At 41.7% G+C, this 19,629-nt stretch overlaps 1 protein-coding gene across 2 annotated transcripts in view; it reads right to left on the reverse strand.

The window, feature by feature from the left end:
• Positions 1-19,629, reverse strand: part of GRK5 (G protein-coupled receptor kinase 5) — a 170,293-nt gene that overhangs the window by 19,169 nt on the left and 131,495 nt on the right. Inside the window, exons 5-12 of one of the 2 annotated variants that reach the window (XM_063338271.1) lie at positions 15,292-15,392; positions 12,202-12,294; positions 9,129-9,192; positions 8,449-8,589; positions 7,125-7,315; positions 2,514-2,551; positions 1,612-1,701; positions 116-324 (exon numbers count right to left, since the gene is read on the reverse strand). In XM_063338271.1, coding sequence (XP_063194341.1) covers positions 116-324; positions 1,612-1,701; positions 2,514-2,551; positions 7,125-7,315; positions 8,449-8,589; positions 9,129-9,192; positions 12,202-12,294; positions 15,292-15,392 — 927 coding nt within the window. Of the gene's footprint in view, positions 1-115; positions 325-1,611; positions 1,702-2,513; positions 2,552-7,124; positions 7,316-8,448; positions 8,590-9,128; positions 9,193-12,201; positions 12,299-15,291; positions 15,393-19,629 lie in introns of those variants that run through there. The other variant, XM_063338272.1, reaches the window with a different exon arrangement.

Below are 19,629 nucleotides of genomic sequence, written 5' to 3' on the forward strand. Positions count from 1 at the left end.
TGAGCTTGGTTAGTCCTTGTGTCTGCAGCCCCTCTACGGCACTGTGTTACTGCTCAAACCATGTCAGATACAGCTTGCTAATGAAGCTGCCCCACTGGGCCTTCAAGCCCCTTACCATTTTACAGATGGACTTGGCCTCCTCAGAAAACTTATGGGAGTACACCTCTTCTGTCTCCAGCACTCTTCTGTCCACTTCTTCCCTCTTCACCTTCTCTTTCCTTCCACGAAATGGTGATTGCCCAGCAATCATTTCATAAATGAGACAGCCTAGCCCCCAGTAGTCAGGGCTGAGTGTGTATCTCTGGTTGTTCAACACTTCTGGAGCTGTGGAGGAGAAAGATGTATCTTGTGGAAATGCTTGATATTTACATAGGCAAAAAAATTGAATTTCTAGAAGTTCTATTTTGGTGACTGAATACACGTGCACAGAGAATGGTGGGTAAAATATAAAAATACATCCTGATTTCTGTTGATGGCATTGCAGAAAATCCAGCATGCTACATGCCTTGGTTTTTTCTCTACATAGTACATGCTGTGTGCATGCTGTCTTTTGCATTCTCTACCAAGTCAGACCAATTAAAAAAATAATAAGAAGTTGAAGCTAAGTATTAAGCAGAGGGCTAATCTTAAGAGTCTTTACAGATTTCTTCATTTAGGGAAGAAATGACATACAAACACCCATTCTGTAAACAGCAGTCACATTTCTTCAAAAGCAAATTCTGTCTTTTTGCTCAATTTATAACTTTTTTTTTCCCCCCTTTAAAAAACAAATCCATTTATTTTGTGTTGCAGCCATCCAGTGTGCTTTGGGCATACAGTCACTGTCTTGCAGGCATCCTCACTTCCGTACACGGGTACAAACACAAATACACACATGCTCAAAAGCACAGAGCCTTAGTGCGCTCACAAACTTACACTGAGATAACAAAATTTAGAAATGACAACTGATTTGCTTGCTTTCATTAAACTTTTCATATGGTGTAACAGTGGCTCATATCAGCTAGTTTCTGTTTAGTCAAATAAGCATAAGCAATTTTTATTCCAAGAAATACGCCCACCCAGAGAATGCATGAAAATAATTACACTGGATTTAGAAAACAGATCTAGTTACATCAGAGGGTGTGTTTTTTACCACTGTACAAATCTCTTCTCTTCTTTTGTGCAGCCTCCCCTGCACATAGGGGAAGACTCTGTATGACTGTGATCAAGACGACCATAGGTGCGAACTTACCCATTTTACCATAAACATATAAATACATTTTAACTATTATACAAAGTAGCAACTAGAAAGAAACTTTTCATTTATGCACATAACCCTCCTAAAATAAATCTATGCTAAAATCACTAGTATCCCAGTTGTTGTCTCTTCCTTTAATTTTGTTTGCTGATTTAAGATTAAAGACCAGACTCATTAAGAGCTGCCGTGGTCCATCCTTTCGCCCACTTCTGATTTCCACTAGCATGACTCCGTGTGGGTTGCTGCAGGGAACTGGACCCAGCTGAACGTGAATCTTTTTTTTATTCTTTTTCTTAAACCTACATGGCAGAAAGATCTCAAAAACTCAAGTAATCTCAGCAAATTATCAAAAAGATAAGCTATGGAAGACTTACCCATATACCCTACTGTTCCTACTCTTCCACGGATTGATTCACCCTCAGGGATTTTAACAGCTAGACCCAAATCAGATATTCTAATATGGCCTGGAAGGAAAAAAGAAACAAAACACACAAAGCAGATATAACAACATGACCCAAATTAGTGCAAAACCACAACTGTTGTCATTGCTACAATACTCTTGCAATTTACTGTTCAAACGTTTTAAGAAAAGAGTGTTCTGAATCATTGAATTGGAGCAGTTTCATTGATAAGGAAAAGAGGAATTATTACGGGCATTACAATGCAGTGAAATTCATTTTAACAGTGAGGCTATGGACTGTGGATTGTGTTATATATTTTAAAACCAACTAAAAAAAGGCAATGATAAGCATGCTGTGGAGAAGTATCTCGAACTGATCGCAGGGGATGGATGGGCTGACATAATTCTGTAACTGGCTGATGGCTGAAGGGGCTACATCTGGTCTGTAAGTCAGCGTGAGGTTTGATTATCGCTGCCTTCAGCAACAAACGGGTACCTGGGTTTGCATAAAATGAGAGTTGGCTCAGCAAAGGATGAAAGTACTTTTGAAAACGGAGCGGGAAGCACAGATTTAGAAATCACAGCTTCCTCTGTGTTGTGTCAGCCTCGCAACAATAAGGATGGAAAAACAATGGGAAAAGGCAGGCACCCCCAGCAAAGCCGTGCTCTCGAGAACACACCCTCCAGAGCAGCGCGGCTGCTCCTTTCCACCCGTGCGGTGAGCTCCAGCGCGTCCCCCACCCAAGACAGGAGTATTAGTGTACGCTGAGCCTCTTAGTCACTTCAGAGCATTATTTGTCTTTGTGCAATATATATCCTAAAACTAACGTAATCTACTTTACTGTGAAAGCATGTCTGTAAACCTCTGAGACTTACCATAATCATCCAGCAGGATATTTTCTGGCTTCAAATCTCTGAAAAGGAAAGATAGCAGTTATTTGTATGAAGCTGGTTTTGATAACATAACCATACGACAGTGTGTGAGTGCATTTATTACAAGTAATAAACCAATTGAGTGTCAACTCAAACAGCAAGGAACTCATGAAACCAATGCAACTTTCTACAACTCACTTCACAGATAGACTGAAACCATATGCCTTTTTCTAAACTGGAGTTACATTTTTTCACTAAGCCAAGCTTTTAGTTCCTAATCCACTCCATAACGGACTCATCCATCTAGTCCAGTAAACCCTGTAAACCAAGCCCTGTAGTCCTGTGTGTTGTTCAATCTCTGTAACATTTTCTGTTATAAAATCTTTTGTTAAAAAGAAAAATATTTTAAAATTCAAAATATTTTCTTTGGATATGAAATAGCCAACTGTTGGGCTCAAATTTTCTATGCCTGGCATCTGACTCAGACCAAATATGCGAATGTGTGTACACGCACTTGTGCACACATGTAATAATTTCAGCGAGTTTGGAAAATGAGGGGCAGAGGGAAGAATGCTGTGCCCAGACTAAGATTTTTCTTACAAACATTTGTGAAACTCTAGTGCCTATGTGGTTTGGAGCAGCGCCATGAAAATTGGCAAGGTGGTCACTCTGATGTCAAAGATGTGCCTTTTACTGCTCTTGTGAAAAAAAAATATTCCCAAATCTGGCCAAGTTATAAACTCCTGAAAAAAACAATGTCAGTTTTCATATATTTAGCAGAGCCTTGGCAGGTCATTCTTCTGAACGCTTTGTCTGCACCAAACCCGCTCCACCAGTTGTGGCTTCTAGATGCTGCCCAGGCCAGCCACGCTCGGGTCCCCTCACTTGACCAAGGCTGTTTTACAAACCTGCGGAGCTGAGCACACCCTTGCAGCCGCCGCTGATGTTCCTGGAGGCGGTGGGCTGCTGTCGGGCCTCCCCGTGCCGCTGAGCAGGGACAAGACACAGCCTGCTGTCAGTGCAGAGCGGGAATGAAGCCAGCCTTCATGGGATGGGACCGGGAGGTGTCAGAGGGAAGATGGGGACGTGCTGGGCAAGGAAGCATCCCAGAAGGGCTGTGCGACAGGAGCAGGCTGTGACGGCTCAGGAGTCCAAATAAGGCACGAGTGCTCCTCGAGAGGCAGGGAAAAACATTGCTGCAATTCACAACATCGTGCCCTGACTTTTGTCTGATCAACTCCTACTGAAACACGGCGTTTAGCCTGGTGCAAATCCAGGTCAAAGTGCTTGGCCTCGTCTTTTTTTAAGGCCTCCTTGCATTTGTGAACCAGCTTGATTCTGTTAGCTTCCCAGCAAGACACATTTCTTTTCAAAGAGCAAAGAGAGGGGGGTGTACAAGAGAAGCCCTCGCATCGGGAGATCAGCACGTTGCACAGAGCCTGTGCAGGAGCCCGCCCTGCGTTTCAATCTGTACCACTTCAGTGTCGTGAATTTTCCTGTGAGCGGAGAGGGGTATTTTGTAGTTTTGACAACACTGAGATTAAAATTTCAAAACTTGTCTCGTTTTTATTTATTATTTCAAGCAAGAACATAAGAGAGCTGTGAACAATCTCCTTTTCTTGCTTGCTTCAGAGCCTCTTGACCTCTCAAAATAAACTTCACCGGGTGCCCAGTGGTACCAAGCCTACTTTTCAAATAAACAATACTGAAATATGTGAAGGGCAGCTGAATGCAGAGAAGAAGCTGTGGTTGTGTTTAACATACCACTGTGGGCTTTCCCTGCCTATCAGCAGAAGGTTTCCAATGCTGGAGCAAAACGGTCAAGGGCATTTCCTATTTATTTTTAAAAATTTATTCCAAATCCCTTAAGAACTATTTCCTTGAAGAACTCAGATTTCATTAGTTAGTTCATCTTCTGCTCCATTAGTCCCACTTAAAGCTCCAACTGTGGCCAAATGACAAGAATCCTGCACGCAAGTTGGGAAATGTTGTCTTTGAATGAGAAATGAGAGTCCACGGGGACTCTGAGAACAGCAGCTTCGTCCTTACAGTCCTCTGCGTTTAGAGCAACTAGGGCAGTCTTTCCTTCGCCCCAGACATCTGTTGTCGTTTCTCTTTTCAGATTTCTGGTTCCTCAGGATCAAGGCTGGTTTCCTTTGCATGGCCAACACCTCCAGGTGCCAAGGAGGAATGTGATTTTTGTACTGAAATGCCTAGGAGAAATAAAACTTCCTGGTGGACGCAGTTACTTGTAATGATTCTTCCCAATGGTACAGCTGCCCGTATGTAAACTGGCCTTGCCTAAATACACCGAAACATAAACTGCTGGCACCCTGCCCATGCTGGAAAGGCGATGGTACATTATATGGCTGTACAGGACAGCATAGCCAACTCAATTAATCACGGTGGACAAGTCTTCACGGTATGTTTGTGTAATGCCTAAGACAAAGTGATTTTGATGCTGACTGGAGCTTCCAGGCATAGCTATAGCATATATAGAAATAATATGTATAATATATAATATATGATATATATAATACATAATATATACATATAAAGAAAAAATTAATATATATATTTTTACATATAAATAATTCTAGGAGAACCAGCAGCTTTTTGTGTTTGCTTTCCACGAACAATCGACCCGTTGACCTTTACTAACATGGTGCAGTTGAGAAATGTAACGTAAGCGCCATGTTTAGCAAGGGAATTCTGAATTAGATAAATCTGACGCTCAGCCTGGTTGTTCTCTCGGGTCATGTCCACAGCGTGCGTCACTGGCCCATCAGATGGGGATGTATTTTCCGATGCTGTGTTTTACTCAGAAACATTTTGTTCATGGAAAATGAAATTAAGTCTGAGGAATAAGTGTTTTGTGATGAATTATTCACCTTGAGAAAGCGGTAGCATTTAGCTGCTATATTTTATTGACCTATATAGCACTTCTCACAGGTCCCAAAACATGGTGCAGTATTACAAATTAGGGGTCTCTGCAGATGCTCCTAAAATACTGCTAGAAAATGTCACTTACAAGGATATAATATCATTCATCACCAAAATGAACGTGCCATCTGAGGTGTAAACTAGCAGCTCTTTTAAGAGTAACATGGGAACAAGTGCTTAAGGAAGTAGGATGCCATTTATCGCAGAGCCACGTACTGTCGTAGGTGGCCAGATCTAATTTGTTTTATTAGCAAGTGGCATTAGTATGACATTTTAGCAGTCACGTTATGAATGTACCAGTCATTTTCATCACTAAAGCATGCTTGGAATCTAGTAGTTTTTGAAGTACTTTTAAAAATCTACCACTTTTTTGAATGTGGTAGGATGTTTTTTAAAAAGGGAAGCCAGACGTGTCATTCCTTATGTCATTCTTCAATTGACATTAAAACACTTAATTCCATTTTCTTCCTTGGGAAAAAAACCCAAAGCCTTCTTGGGCCAGCACCAACTAAAGCAGCATGTTATCTGCCTGCCCGCCTTACGCCAGTTAGCAAGATCCAAGTCACAGTGAGGCAACCAAGTGGCAGTTTCCTAGAGATTTCCTCCAAGGAACAACAATATCATAATTCCTATGTATACAAGCATATATATAATGATTATAATACATAGGCATATAAAATGATTTAAAGTGTGGCTTAGTTTTTAAAAACAACATATTATTGTCTATTAATCATTGTCCTTGGAAGTTCTTTCACCAAGTTACAGGACCTCTTTTGTTGTGAATTACAGCAATAATGATTTCACAAGCTGGGATGATGAAGACAAACATTAAATGTTGTTTACCACTACATTGGTCATTGATTAAAAAAAAAAAAAATCCTCATGGAGTCACAAGAGCTCTGTCTGCAATCACCCTGCTTATCCAGCAAGTGAACCCTATGACGCTCTGGAAAAGTGCTTGTACAGAGCTGCAAGCCAGGCTGGAAGCAGAGAAGCTGAAATTTGTCCTTCTGGAAGCTGGCTGCCTGTCGCCGCGCTGGGCAGCATCCTGCCTGCTGGCTGCCCCCGTGGCCGGTGGGACGCTGCCAGCAGGATGCCTCCGTCCCACGGCTGTGAATGTGCCTCCTGCCATGGCTGGCAGGCTACGGCCACCATCACCACCCAATCTAGCTAATCAAACTGGTTCCCGTCCTGGCGCGTAAATCCATTCCCTGTGTCTCCAACACCCTCTTGCGCTAATTGCGCTCCTTCTGGGATAGGAGAGATGGTTTTCCCGTATCTGACGTGCTGCAGCCCCTAATGCATTATAATCTAACTAATTAAAATAGAGGCTTGAATAGAATGATTTCCATTTCATACCAACTAGAAACTAGACTCCTTAATGAAATCCCTTTAAAGGAACTTTTATAATTTTCTATGTCACCCAGGGCACGCCGAGGTAGGGTTTGGGGAGCTTTGTGTTAGTTCTGTATAATTTAGACAGGATGCATTTAGTGAAGCAACTGCTTCCTTCCATGATTACTGAGTCATGCTGTATTTGTACAGGGCTCTGCAAAATTTCAGCCCAAGCACAGAGACGTCTAGGCTGTACAGCACCCCAATGAGCAGGGAGGATGCAGGCAATTCTTTTCTACCCAAAAAAGATGTCCCAAGACTCTAGAGAGTGCTTACCTGTACACAGTATTTTCTCTGTGTAGGTCTTCTAAGCCACAAAGAATCTCTGCTGCGTAAAACAAAGCTCTTTCCTCCTCAAAGCCTGGGTTTCCCATGTTGTAGATATGAAACTTCAGGTCACCTCCATTCATTATGGTCAGAACTAAACACAGTGCATCCTTTGTTTCATAGGCATAGGCTAAATTGACCTAGAAAAAAATTTGTTGCACAGTTGGGACAGTGCAGTGAGCTGCTAAGAAGAAAGCACTAATTTTTCATAAAAGATTTTCTCTAGAAAAGGAAAAAAAATACATTGACTGAATTTGCTATGGGACTTATTACAATAGCAAACATACATATTTTAAAAGTACAGAAAAATCAGATGTTAGGATTTTAGAGATTTAATTGTTGAATCCAGCCTATTCATCATAAGAGACCCTCAAGGTTAGTGCTCAGATAGCTTCACAGGCTGGACAAACATACTAACTCCAGGCATGCTTTTCCACGTAAGAGAAATCTTAATAACCAAGTGAATCTGTGCCTCCCGCTGCCCTGTTTTGCTGGGTAGCTGTCAAAACCCCATTATCTCAGTAGGTTCCCAGGAAGGCCCGGAGAGCCCTGTCCTTCAGTGGTCAAATGGACCATGACTGAGGCATGAAGGTCAGCATCACCCCTGAAAGGCTCTGGTGGGTGCCCCAGGAATGATCAGACATGCCAAAAGCCACCCATCACTTTTAACTACGTGCCACTGTCTTTGCGTCTGCCAGAGGTAAGTAACCATCTTGCATCTGTTGTATTCACAGTGTTTCCTAATATAAGTATAAAGAACACGACAGATGCTGAGATAACAACACCTTTTTCTTTTTTTTTATCCAAATCTAAGGCAGGTTTTTAAAGAGACACAAGAGCTGGCACGACTCAGGAAAGCCCTACGTCAGGCAGACCAGCTCCACGTCACTGGCTGGATGCTCCTACTCGCCAATCTCATCTGATGTATTTGGGTTGAATCTCCTTCAGTCTCCTCCAAGCTCCTCTCTCCCAGACACTGGGAATTCAGGTAATCACACCAGATAAAAATAGCTCAGCCTGATGCAAGCCAAGGCTGTAAAATGCATCATGTTCCCATGGTAGAAACAGGCACCTTGTTTGGTGCATTTGTCACAGACCAGAGACTAAAATGAGACTCGGCAAAGGAGCACGGAGCAGGACTAAGATGCAAAGTGAAGGAAGTCGGCTTCTGGCAGCTCTCCTGCAGCAGGAGTTGGGAGAGACATCAGATTCAACGGGAGACAGTGCTCAGCAGGTGAGCAGGGAGCTGAGCGCTAGGGAGTTCAATACTCACTACAAACTGACTATTGACTTTTTCTAAAATCTGCTTTTCATTTAGTGCCATGGATTCGCCTTTCCTCTTTTTTATTCTCTTCTTCTCTAATCTCTTGCAGGCGTACATCTTCCCCGTCGCTCGGACTTGGCAAGCGCAGACCTGCGAATTAAAGAGAACAATTGCTGGGTAAGTCGAAGCAAACGCTGCGGCTGGGTTGCACTTTGCTCCTCGTGATCTGATCCGATTTAGTCCTTTTAAGGTTAGAGACCGCGGCGTAGCGAATAAGGCATAGGCGGGGGCAGCTGGGGGACCGACTACTGTTTCCAAACCTGCTGTGTAATATTGGTTTAATTATTTCACTTTCCTCCGCCTGCTTCCTATCCCACCTCCTTTTGTCTGCGCTGATTGTGATCTGCTCAGCTAAAGCCTGTCCTCCCTTTTGACTCTGCTGCCTCGGCAGCGACCTCCAGCCATCAGTAAAATACAAATAAGGGTGTGACCCTAATTCCACTGTGAATGCAACAGTCGAATACAAAATAATTCTCAGAAGTGTTCTTTTGAGATTACAGTGTCATGAGAGGTTAAGTAAAACTGTCGGCAATTAATGAAAATCAACCTCGGTCGCATCAGGCTCCTGTAACCTGCAGTGCCTGAGAAGTAAGAAACACTCTTAACAGAAAACTCTCAGAATTACTCACCTCCCCAAAGCCACCTTTCCCTAGCACCCTGTACTGCCGAAACGTGTTTTTCGTTACTGGTTGCCTGCAAGAAAAGGAAATAAAAAAAAAATAGATAAAAAAAAAAAGACACACTACATTTAATGCACTCTCTGTGATTTATTTATTTCAGAGCATACTTTTGAAAAGCAAAATAGATAAATATTATATAATCACATTATTTCAAGGTAATCATATTATCTAATACAATATATAATTATGTAATTACATTACTTCAATACTATGTATGGCTTGAACTTTTCAATTCCAACATATTAAGCTGTAATAAAATACAACACATTAGTGAGTCACCAGTATAATTTCTGCTAGCATCTTAGGACCAAGGAGGGTTCTGAATCTCCATTATGTTGCTTTGGCCTTTGTTAAGCAAAGAGGAGGCCTGAGAGCTTCCAACAAGATGCTAGTTCTCATGATATATAGGAATTTTTTAAGGGTAGTGCTGGGCTAACACTATTGCTTTGCTTGGTCTTCAAGCTGAGAAGAAGAGATCCAAAATTCAATCCACCAGGAAATAGTTTTGGTTTCTTGACCTTAAGCAAATAGGAAACTGATGTGAAACACGGGAAGAAACAATCCCGGGAACCAGCGAGGTGGGTTTAGGTCCCGTTGGCAGGAGGGGAGAAGGCCGGACTCCAAGCCCAGGGGTACCTGCCTCCTGGAAGAGCATCACGGGCAAGGAAAGAGTGAAAGCATCCCTTTCCTTTTAAGGGCCAAATGAAGGGTTAAATGAGTCTGTCTGTCTTTCTGAGGGAAGAGTGCTCCCTAATGATCACTAGACACGATCCCTATACCATCTTACAGGATTCCCACAAAATTCTGCTCTAACAAAATGGCTCCAGCCCTACATCTAACTTATGTATGTTACCGTAAAAGTTTTATAATGCGACAGAAGAAGAACTCTAGAATCAGCGAGACCCAATTTTGTATCCACAGCTTCGTCACCAAAGTTTTACAATTATATTAGCAGTGGATATGAATATTCCTCCCAGCTTTGTTTCCCTCTGGCGGGCAGCCAGCCAGCAGAGGGAGCACAATAACGTGGCTGTTCCCACAACAGCGATGGTGAGGTTGATGACAATAAGGAATAAATGTTAAAGTGAATAGTTTCATTTATGTTCATTATTGTTTTTAGAAGTAGGAGAAGAATAATACGCAGCAGGCCAAAACAAGAAGAAAAGATGCTATTTTCAGGCTTCTATGAACATACTGCAAATGTTATTTGGGTTAAAAGCAACAATTAGCAGTGATAACTACAGGCTCAGCAATGTCCCTGGAATAAATGGACTGTTTGACTCCTCCGTTGGAGCCAGCAGGCTGTCAGAAGGAGCTGCTGATCACCCTGTGCTACTAACATCTCTTTGCTAATCCTAAAAACAGTTCTCCCAGCTTCTTAAACCAGACAGGCGCATCCAATAGCTTGTCACGTTTGTTGGGGGAATGGAAAAAACAAATCCTCAAAGCATTTGAGAAAATTCCTTAGCCGCAAATGTGAAAACAGATAGGAAATAGCCTGGCTAGAGATGAATCATCTGTTGTTTTTTTTAATTGAAATGGAAGAGTAAGTGCTGGATTGAGTAAAAATGGCATGTGGAGCATGTCTTGGCATGAAATGGCTCTTCCCTCTGCCCACCGCTTCCCTTCCCTCTTGTGCAGCAGCTTTGTAGCTTTCCAGGGAGAGGAACTGGCACAGCTCCTTTGATCTCCGAGGCATCATGCTGACACACACCGCTCATGGAACTGGCCCTAACTCATCTGCCGTAATTAATTCCATTTGTGGAAACTGGGGCTTCTCTCAACTCAAGGTCACTTACCCAGCAGTGCGCGTCTGCTACAGCCCTCACCGACAAGGAGAAGGCAAAGGCGCCTTTCCTTGAAAAGTAATACCCACTGAGGCTGTCTGGTTATTAAATATGCTCAGAAATGTCTAGCCAATAAATATGGTGTGAGGACTTACATGCCATATTTTTGTCTGTTTACAGTGATTTAATAATTGTGATAACTGGTCCAGACAAAAAGTCACATATTCAGAGCGTAGCTAAACAGAAAGACAACCGAAGTTGCTGAATGTACGTTAATCATACCTAATGTACCTAATACCATTAAATGTCCAAACACTTGAGCTTTAGAAGCCAAAACTGGCTCCCTGGTGTTTTGGGGTGGATTTCTGTTTTATTCTTTACTTCCCTAGGGAGCAGCATCTGTTTCAGTCTTGCTTGGGCACAGCGTTTGCAAATGCAAAAGCCAGAGGCTCGATGTGTGTCTTAGGTTTAGCATTCTAGATGCACAAGGGCATGTTATAAAAAACTGCAACGTGTCCTTCAAGCTGTACCATGAGGAGCTCATTGTGACAACACCTACAATGAAATTCACCCCTGACGTTTCTCAGATGGCAGGAGATTTGGATCCCTATTTTTCATAGTCTGTAGGTCTTGCCCTATTCACTTGCCGTGCACAAGCATACTGCGCAAAAATGGTGCCCAAGCTGCCTGCTGGAGTATGTCACCTTCAGGAGTGCGGTGTCCCTAAGAGAGAAGGGAGTGGCTGGAGAATATTTACGGGTGTTAGCACATGGATGGATGATGAAGGAGCACTATATATGTATCACAGACACCAATCGTGCCCGTTGAATGGTCACAGCTGGAGACTCAGCTCATGGTTAAATTGAGTATAATGCCAACATAACCATGACTTTTCTATGTGGCATCTTCCTGTGGCTAAAGCCATTACCTCTTTGTGAACCTTCTAACAATGAACACTTACAAACAAATGCTAAAATTAGGAAAGCCTTCCTGGAGCTCTCTGGGAGACCTTCCCTGCAGTACTGGTCAGGAAAATGGGGAATGAGTCTTGATGGACTTTCTTGAAGGAGAACAGTGAAAAGAGCAAGATAATTAATTGTTGCACAGAGAGGGACGTAAATGGCAAACATTGGGATGAGACACAGTAATGCTGAACAAAGGCCAAACTGTCTATCTTGAAGGCAAATGTATTCATTTTTAAATAAAAAAAAAATTTAAATAATAGTGACACTTACCTTTCCAACCACTTCCATTGGAGAAACCTGTCGAAGTACATGCTGTTTAGGTATTCTTGGAATGGTTCCCCACTGAGGTGGTCAAGGACAGATCTATCTCAGATGAAAAGGATATATAAGCATTTTATAATCCTGAACTTGGAGCAAAAGAGAAACAAAACAAGAGGAGAAAATCCAGACTTCTTGTATGGTAGGATTTGCCGAGAAAGGTTGGACCAGATGATCCTTGACCAGCCCTTCCAACCTGGTATTCTACGATTTTACTTCTACTTTATTTTGTACTTTATTTTACCCGTGGTTTCAATCTAGGAACAAAGTGATATGTTTGATGTATTTCATAACAGGAGGCCTTATACAAGCTGAATAGTAATATGTGCTTGTTTTGCTTGCTGAAAATTAACAGGACGTCTCCCACTGGCTTCAATGGACTTTTACAAATGCTGTTAGTCACTAGACAACAAATATCTTTGCTTCTGTAGTAAATTAACACAACACCCTCAGGAACCGAGCTCCTGAACTTTCGGGGATGTTTACATCTGCATTGAAAATTTCTGGCTTCAGCCCATTTCTACCAACGAGGGACCATCAGAGGCATTATTTTGAGAAAAAAAATCAATTTCGACTCCTGCTCTACAGAAGAAGTAATAACTGTGATTAAAGCCAAAGGGCTTTTCCTAACAGCTATGTCCTTTGTAGAGTAAAACAGGGGAAAGAACATCTGAACAGGGATGTGGATTTGTTTATGGATCAAGAAAAGAATTTGGGAACACACACAGTGGATGCGAAGTCTTTTGCATAATCAAAGGAATAAAGGAATAAAAAGGCCAATCTGCAAATATGAGAAATAAGTATGTTGCTTGTGGCAGGCAACAAGCAGCCAGAGACCAACAGACATCTCATAAGGAAGGCCAAGGGTTCAGAGCTAGGAAAAGATGGGCTGAGCTAAGAGAGCTGCCTGAGATGAAGGTGGTCACGTTGTTTAACAGTGGGTTGATGACCTGCTGGTTTTGGTTCTTGCCTTGCTTGCTGGGGCTGCTGCATCCACCTCTGTTGGCAGCATTGTCAGGGACAAAACTTGGGTTTGGGTGAAAAATGCCCACTGGAAACGAGTATTTCTGTCCTGGTGTACACACTTTTGTGTCTGTGTCTAAGGGTATACAGACACATTTCTAGATTTTGCTGGGGGAGGAAATCCTCCCTGAAGGACTAGTCTGGTTTGGGAATGGATAATCTATGTCTTACCCTGGGGCTGTTCTAGACCTGAGCAAACAATTCGACATGAATAACGTGTCTCCTCAGTTTAGTTCCTCCTCGTTCATAAGCTACTATTCATAAGTTTTTGGGATTTCTCAGCTGTTTGAATTTTTTTTGGTAATTCTTGCACCATCAATTTGGAACAGGCAGGTAATTGCACATATTCGATAGTCAGAAGTCAAACTGTTGTTGTCTTCATTAGCTGTGATTGGACACAGATCATACGGTTTCCCCTAAGCGGATTCAAGCTTACAAAATAAAATAAAAAGTAAGTCCTAATGAGCTTTAACAATACCCAAATTCAAAGCCAAAATTATAAGGGAAATTGGAGGGGGACAAGAGCAGACAGTCAAAATACTAAAGGTCAAAGCAGAAGTTAGAGTTATACACGCATTTCTCCTGCAGACTGATCTTATCTGTGAAGACGTGTCTGAAACTCATCCCTGTTCCCGCTCCTGCAGGATAGCAAGCTTCATATTTGTATGTATGCCTCCCTTTTTTGGTCTGACTGTGAACTCTTCCAAAATTAACATTATTCAGTACATTTAGTAAATACCTACAGCAAGTTTTTAAAACTTCCTTTTGACCCCATTTCAGTCCATGTGAAATGATCAGCATATTTATTAACAAGGTCTCAAACCTGGCTCATTTATCTGTTTCAGTTAAGACGAAGGAATGGCCGCCGGTGAATACGAGCCTGAATTAAGTGGTGTCCAATGCTAGCCTATTCCATTCAGTTAATTAAAAGCTGCACGTATTTTAAAGAACAATAGCTGCCTTTCAGCAGTTGTTTGCTTTTTAATTCCCCTCTTTGGCAACAACAAAGTGCATTTTAGAGGGAACTGTCAGCTTTCAAACCGATTCGAGAACTGGAAACAGGCATCAGGGGGGTTTGTGTCGAGCACAGCTCTGCCTTTGTCATTGGGACTGGCACACACAACTGGTGCGAGTTATACGAGCATCTCTACATGACACCAGGCCAATGCAAGGAAACTGGTTATGTTATAAGAGAAGGCCAGAAATAACCCACATCTCCTACCAACGCAAAGAATAACTGAAAACAGAAAAGGTCAATGAAATGAGTCAAAACAATGAATGACAGCGGAGCGAATTTTACAAATCCCCATTACATCATCCAGGGAAAACAAACCGTGCTCAGCCAGAAACCACATGGGCCAGCTTGCGATGATCCCTCCTTTTCATATTTTTATTGGTTTATGATCTACTGGCGTGAACGTACTCGGGTCAGTGTTTGCAAATGCAGATTGCATACCTGGAGCTTTAGCGCATAATAGTACAAATCGCCTCGCCGCTACAAAAACTGATAAGCCTTTTCCCAGACAAAGGATGAAATAATGCACGTTCGTTTGAACGCCACAGACAGACAGAAAGCATTAAAAAAGCCCCATTCTCCTGGTGAAGATTTTCTGGAAAAGCCATGCGGAGCAAGTTTGCACATTCCTCTGTCTAAATGGACTGTATAGCCACTTAATTTTTATTCACTTTGAAACAGAGATGTTTTCTTTGGATACATTATCATTGTAGCTCTTTTCACACAGCATGAAATCCATGGCTGGTTTACTTGGCTGGAACACTCTGTCAAATACCTGAAACACTAAGTGCCTGTGTGTAGTGTATATAATGGCACGGAAATATTTATTATATTTCGTTCAGGTGAAATGACTTCACCGCTTGTCAGCAATGCCTCTAGGATTATGAGCATAAGCCGGAGATACATGCTTCAGGTTCAAATTGAAATGTGTCTCTCTACCTGCCACAGTCTTTACAGGCTGCTGACTGCAGCCCTGTGATCTTTGGTTATCGTGTTATACTTACTTTGTACAGTGAGAGAACAGCTCTTTGCAGGGGCTGTTTTCGAGTTTCTCCTCTGTCTGTTGGATAAGATCTTGACTGACTTCGGGAACGCAGGCTGGAGACTGGGGAGAGAAGAGAGGGGCACGTTATCCCTGTGATAAGGTGCAGATTCTCCTCTCTTAACGTGTAAAAGACGCATTCATTATTTATGCCCTGAGCTGCTTCCATTCAGTTCCAGCGGTTGTGTAAAAGCAAAGGAGCTTTACGTCAAACAGCAGTAAAATAGGATACCGTGGCAACTCGCTCCACATTCCACTCTATCCTCACATTGCTTTTCTGCCTTCTCCTGTACCTTCACCTCCTTGCCCAGCCTCATGAATATGCAGGACCCACTCCTTGCCAATTCTTTGAACTGCTCCCTTGCATCCCATGAAAAATGTGCTGGCCTAAACTGTGTACAGGCCATTCTCTTAAACAAAAGAAAATTTGCCCAGTGTTTTCACTTCATTGATGATTCATTGTGCTGTCTGAAAAATCCATCTTCTTTTCTTTTTTTTTTTTTTTTTTACCAGCAAAGGAAAACAAGAGTAGAGCACTGGTATTTATTGATTTACATATAAATAATATAAAAAGATGCTCGCAGAAGTGTCTGGACACCTTAATTCATCATTAGAAGGACAAAAATAATCCAGCAGTTTTAAAACAATCATTTCAAAAAGGAATTCTGCCAACCAAGCACATGAACTCTCTTCATCCTCTCCTCCTTTTAGAGAGAATTGTACAGTCAGCCCCTTCGAAAAGCTCTTACCAACGTGAGGTCTGTTGCAGTATGCCCTGATGGTTAACCAGTTTAGGACCTTTGGGACTAATTATCTATAAAGACAGTTTTTAGGCAGTCCACATTCTTACTCATTGACAGTATACTGTAGCTATATAAAAAAGTGTATATCCATGTGCGTGTGTTTGTGTGAGTGCGTGTGTTGTCTGTACTTACTTATAGACATTTCTCCCATTCACATGAAAGCCCCTTTATATAACCAATCGGATTTGGGTATTTTCAATAAATCCAGCCATAGATGACAAAATCCTCTTTCCTAGCAGAAGCCTTATCACTCGGTAAGGTTCCCCATCCGTGGCCACCACCACCAGATGTGCCGAGTGGGTGTGTCACAGAGCATCATCACTCATTCCTGGCCAGATGTTCTCATTAACTCACCCTTAGTTGGGGATATCTTGGCAAGCACTGAAATGCATTGTAGGCAGAGTTCAAAAACACTGGGAATGAGGACAGAGGAAGGGGCAGAGGTGGAGCCAGAGAAAATCTCCAGCATGGTGAAAGCCGAATTAAGTCTTTTACCTTTTCCTTCCCACTGCTGAAATGTGAATATGATCCTGGTTGTGACATGAAAAACTAAGTTTGTTCCACTTGAATGTTTTTAAATAGGAACATGGTTTACGGAACTGTCTGTGCGTACTGCGTAATGCAGTCTCACTATTCAACCTCGACAGACAATCTGCAGAACACGCTGGATATCTCTGACCTCACTGAAATATTTCCTCATTTCCTCCATATATTCCTCCATTTCCTCAGCAAAAGATATATAGGGAAAACCCACTTTTAATCGCAGATAGAGTATATTGCCAATAATTAAGAAGTCTCACAGTTTCTTGAGAGGTAGATGAGCCCCCACGTTGTCATCTAAAAGATGAAGGCATTGAGAAAAAGTCAAATTTTTCTCAGCTTGATTGGCCACTACGGTTGACGGGAGCTGAGAGAGAACTGTAGAACAAGTCCCAGTAAATCAGAAAATGTAAAGAAATTCCTAATGGCAGATGTCCATGACTAAATCTAAGTCCCAGTTTTAGTTCAAGAGAGTAAGTAAAGGCAAGAATGAAGCAGTGAAAGAACTAGGAAAAACCTCAGAAGTCCTGTTTTCCAGTCCTACAGCTGCTGCATTGAAACTGATGATAAAAAAAAGGGAAAAAGAAAAAAAAAAGGCTTTTAAAGGAATATTCAGATAGGAACCCACGACTAATGATTAGCAGTTAGGCAGTTGATTTCGGCTAGGAACGATATGAATTAATACCTGTGATTTTTAGTTTGCATCCTCAATGGGGTGTGTACACAAGCTCATTGGCAGCCCAAAGCTTGTGCGTGGCTGCGTGAGTCCGCTGCTTGGAGACCTGGTTATCTTGAACATCTCTCTGATTTATAGGGTACAGCAACACCACTGAACTCAATCAGCAATGTCTTCTGACGTGAATGGAGTTGCACTTAAGTAAAATTGATACTAGGGCCTCTAATTGAAGTCACTACTAATTAAATCTAGAACAGGTTCTACATTTACAGGCCAAAATTGGGATCCAAAAACTAAGTACTAAACCTCATAATTAGTCATTTAGACCAAGTGACCTGGTTCTTAGTCACATCAGGCCACTTTATTTCCTTTTGGAAATTCATTTCCCAATGGGACGTAAACTGCCTTGAGGTTAGTGCTGAAGATCATGCCCATGATGCATTATTACAGTAATAATTCCATCAAATTTTGTCTGAAATCAAAGTACATTTAAAAAAAAAATTATAAGCATCAGCTAACTCTTTTCGTAAACAAGAAATGAAATTCTTAAAGGGAAAGGGGAGAAGAATGAGCAAAAGAAACTGTAAGACAATGTGGGAAGTATTTAAAAATGGCAAGAACTGCCATTCCTCTCTCCAAGTTTGTGGGAGATACAGTCACCACTTGGTTTTTCAAAACCACTCATTGCTGACCTTTGAATCTTTGCTTCCTCTCAACAAATCAAGAGCAAGCTAACAATATCAAGGTAGGTAAAGACATAAATACAATGACATCCTGTACATGGGCTAAAGCTTTAAAGTGTAATACAAACACTTTACTAGATCACTTTGCTTTTCTATAACAAAAAAACACTTTTTTTTTTTTTTTTTTCCACAGGCTGGTCATTTCCAAAGGTTTTGCAGGCCCAGCGAAACATTTTGTGTCATTATGCAGCCCTTCATAGTGTTCAGGGCAGAGCAGCTGCACCACGTGTATGGGAGGAGCATCCCCAACCATTTCCAACTCTACCTACGGTTCTAGGGAGTCTTTGTATGATCCTTCCTGAGATTTTCCTTGAGACTTCATAGTTCCCACTGCTCCCACTAAATACCCATGACTGCCATTTTCCCTCTTTGAGTACTGTGCATACCTGCAGCCTCCAAATGTTCAAACAAAGCCAGAAACAATTACAAGTCAAAACCCAACCCACCAACCTACTTTTGCTCCCTTGGAGAACAATTAGGTAGTGCAGGTTATGAGCGCAAGAAAGCATTTGGATCCCAAGAGCGAAAGCTTCCAAAGGTAACGCTTTGCCCACTTATGGAAGAAAAAGTTGCTTCTTCCCTGGAGAGGTGCAAAGATTTCTGCAGCTCTGATGAAACGGTTATTAACACCATTCTCCCACTGCATTGTGGGTAATGGCTGTAAAAGCAAATTTGGCTTTTACAGGGGAACAGAGACACCTTTTCCAACATAATAAATGTCCTGTGGCAGCTGAGAGAGCCATACACCGTGATTAAGACCATTACATCTGAGCATGTGACGAAGAATATTCTGCTAACTCTTCAGAAACACCTGCAGAAACCCGTCACATTTTCTTGTATTCAAAACAAAACGCTGGGTAGTTTTAACAGGTACAGTCCTATATTTCCCCTAATGGCTATTCTGTTTTCTGAAGGCAAAGAAAGTGATTCTTGATCTCAATTATGACAATGTAAATCAGAACTTATGCCAGTCAAGTCAACAGAGTAACACTAGGGTAAAGCTGATGGAACCGAAACCAGATTCATGGCCCAAGATTCTGGTAGTGCAAAAAGTGCTTAAATTGATCCAACAGCAAAAATTTCTCTCATCACGTTATCCTTTTCGACCAAACAGTTTAATAAAAGTCCTAAAGTCCCAACTACTTTCACCAGGTTTTAATCGAAATCTTCTACCTCCTGTATCTTCTCATTTATGGCCAGAAACTGAAGAAACCTTCTTATAAATATTTTGCTGGCAAAGCATCATCTCACTTTTATGATGCCCTTTTGTTTAATTTTTAAGAAAAGAACGCAACTAGGAATGGGATTAGCAATTATCTGAGAAACAAGAAATGGATGTTCAGTTACTTCTGAGTGCCATTAACACACTGAGAAAAAACTCTCCACTTCTAAATTTCGTTTTTTCTGATTTAAAAAACAAAAGAGATCCTCCCAGCTGCTCTACCATTTCAGCAAATGGCATGAAAACAGCTGAGATGTCACACGCTTGTTCAAGTTCAGTTGTGTTCATGTCCACAAAAATTTGGAGATTGCTGTTC

Source organism: Chroicocephalus ridibundus, chromosome 6 (genome assembly GCF_963924245.1).
Source record: "Chroicocephalus ridibundus chromosome 6, bChrRid1.1, whole genome shotgun sequence".
Classification (NCBI taxonomy): Eukaryota; Metazoa; Chordata; class Aves; order Charadriiformes; family Laridae; genus Chroicocephalus; species Chroicocephalus ridibundus.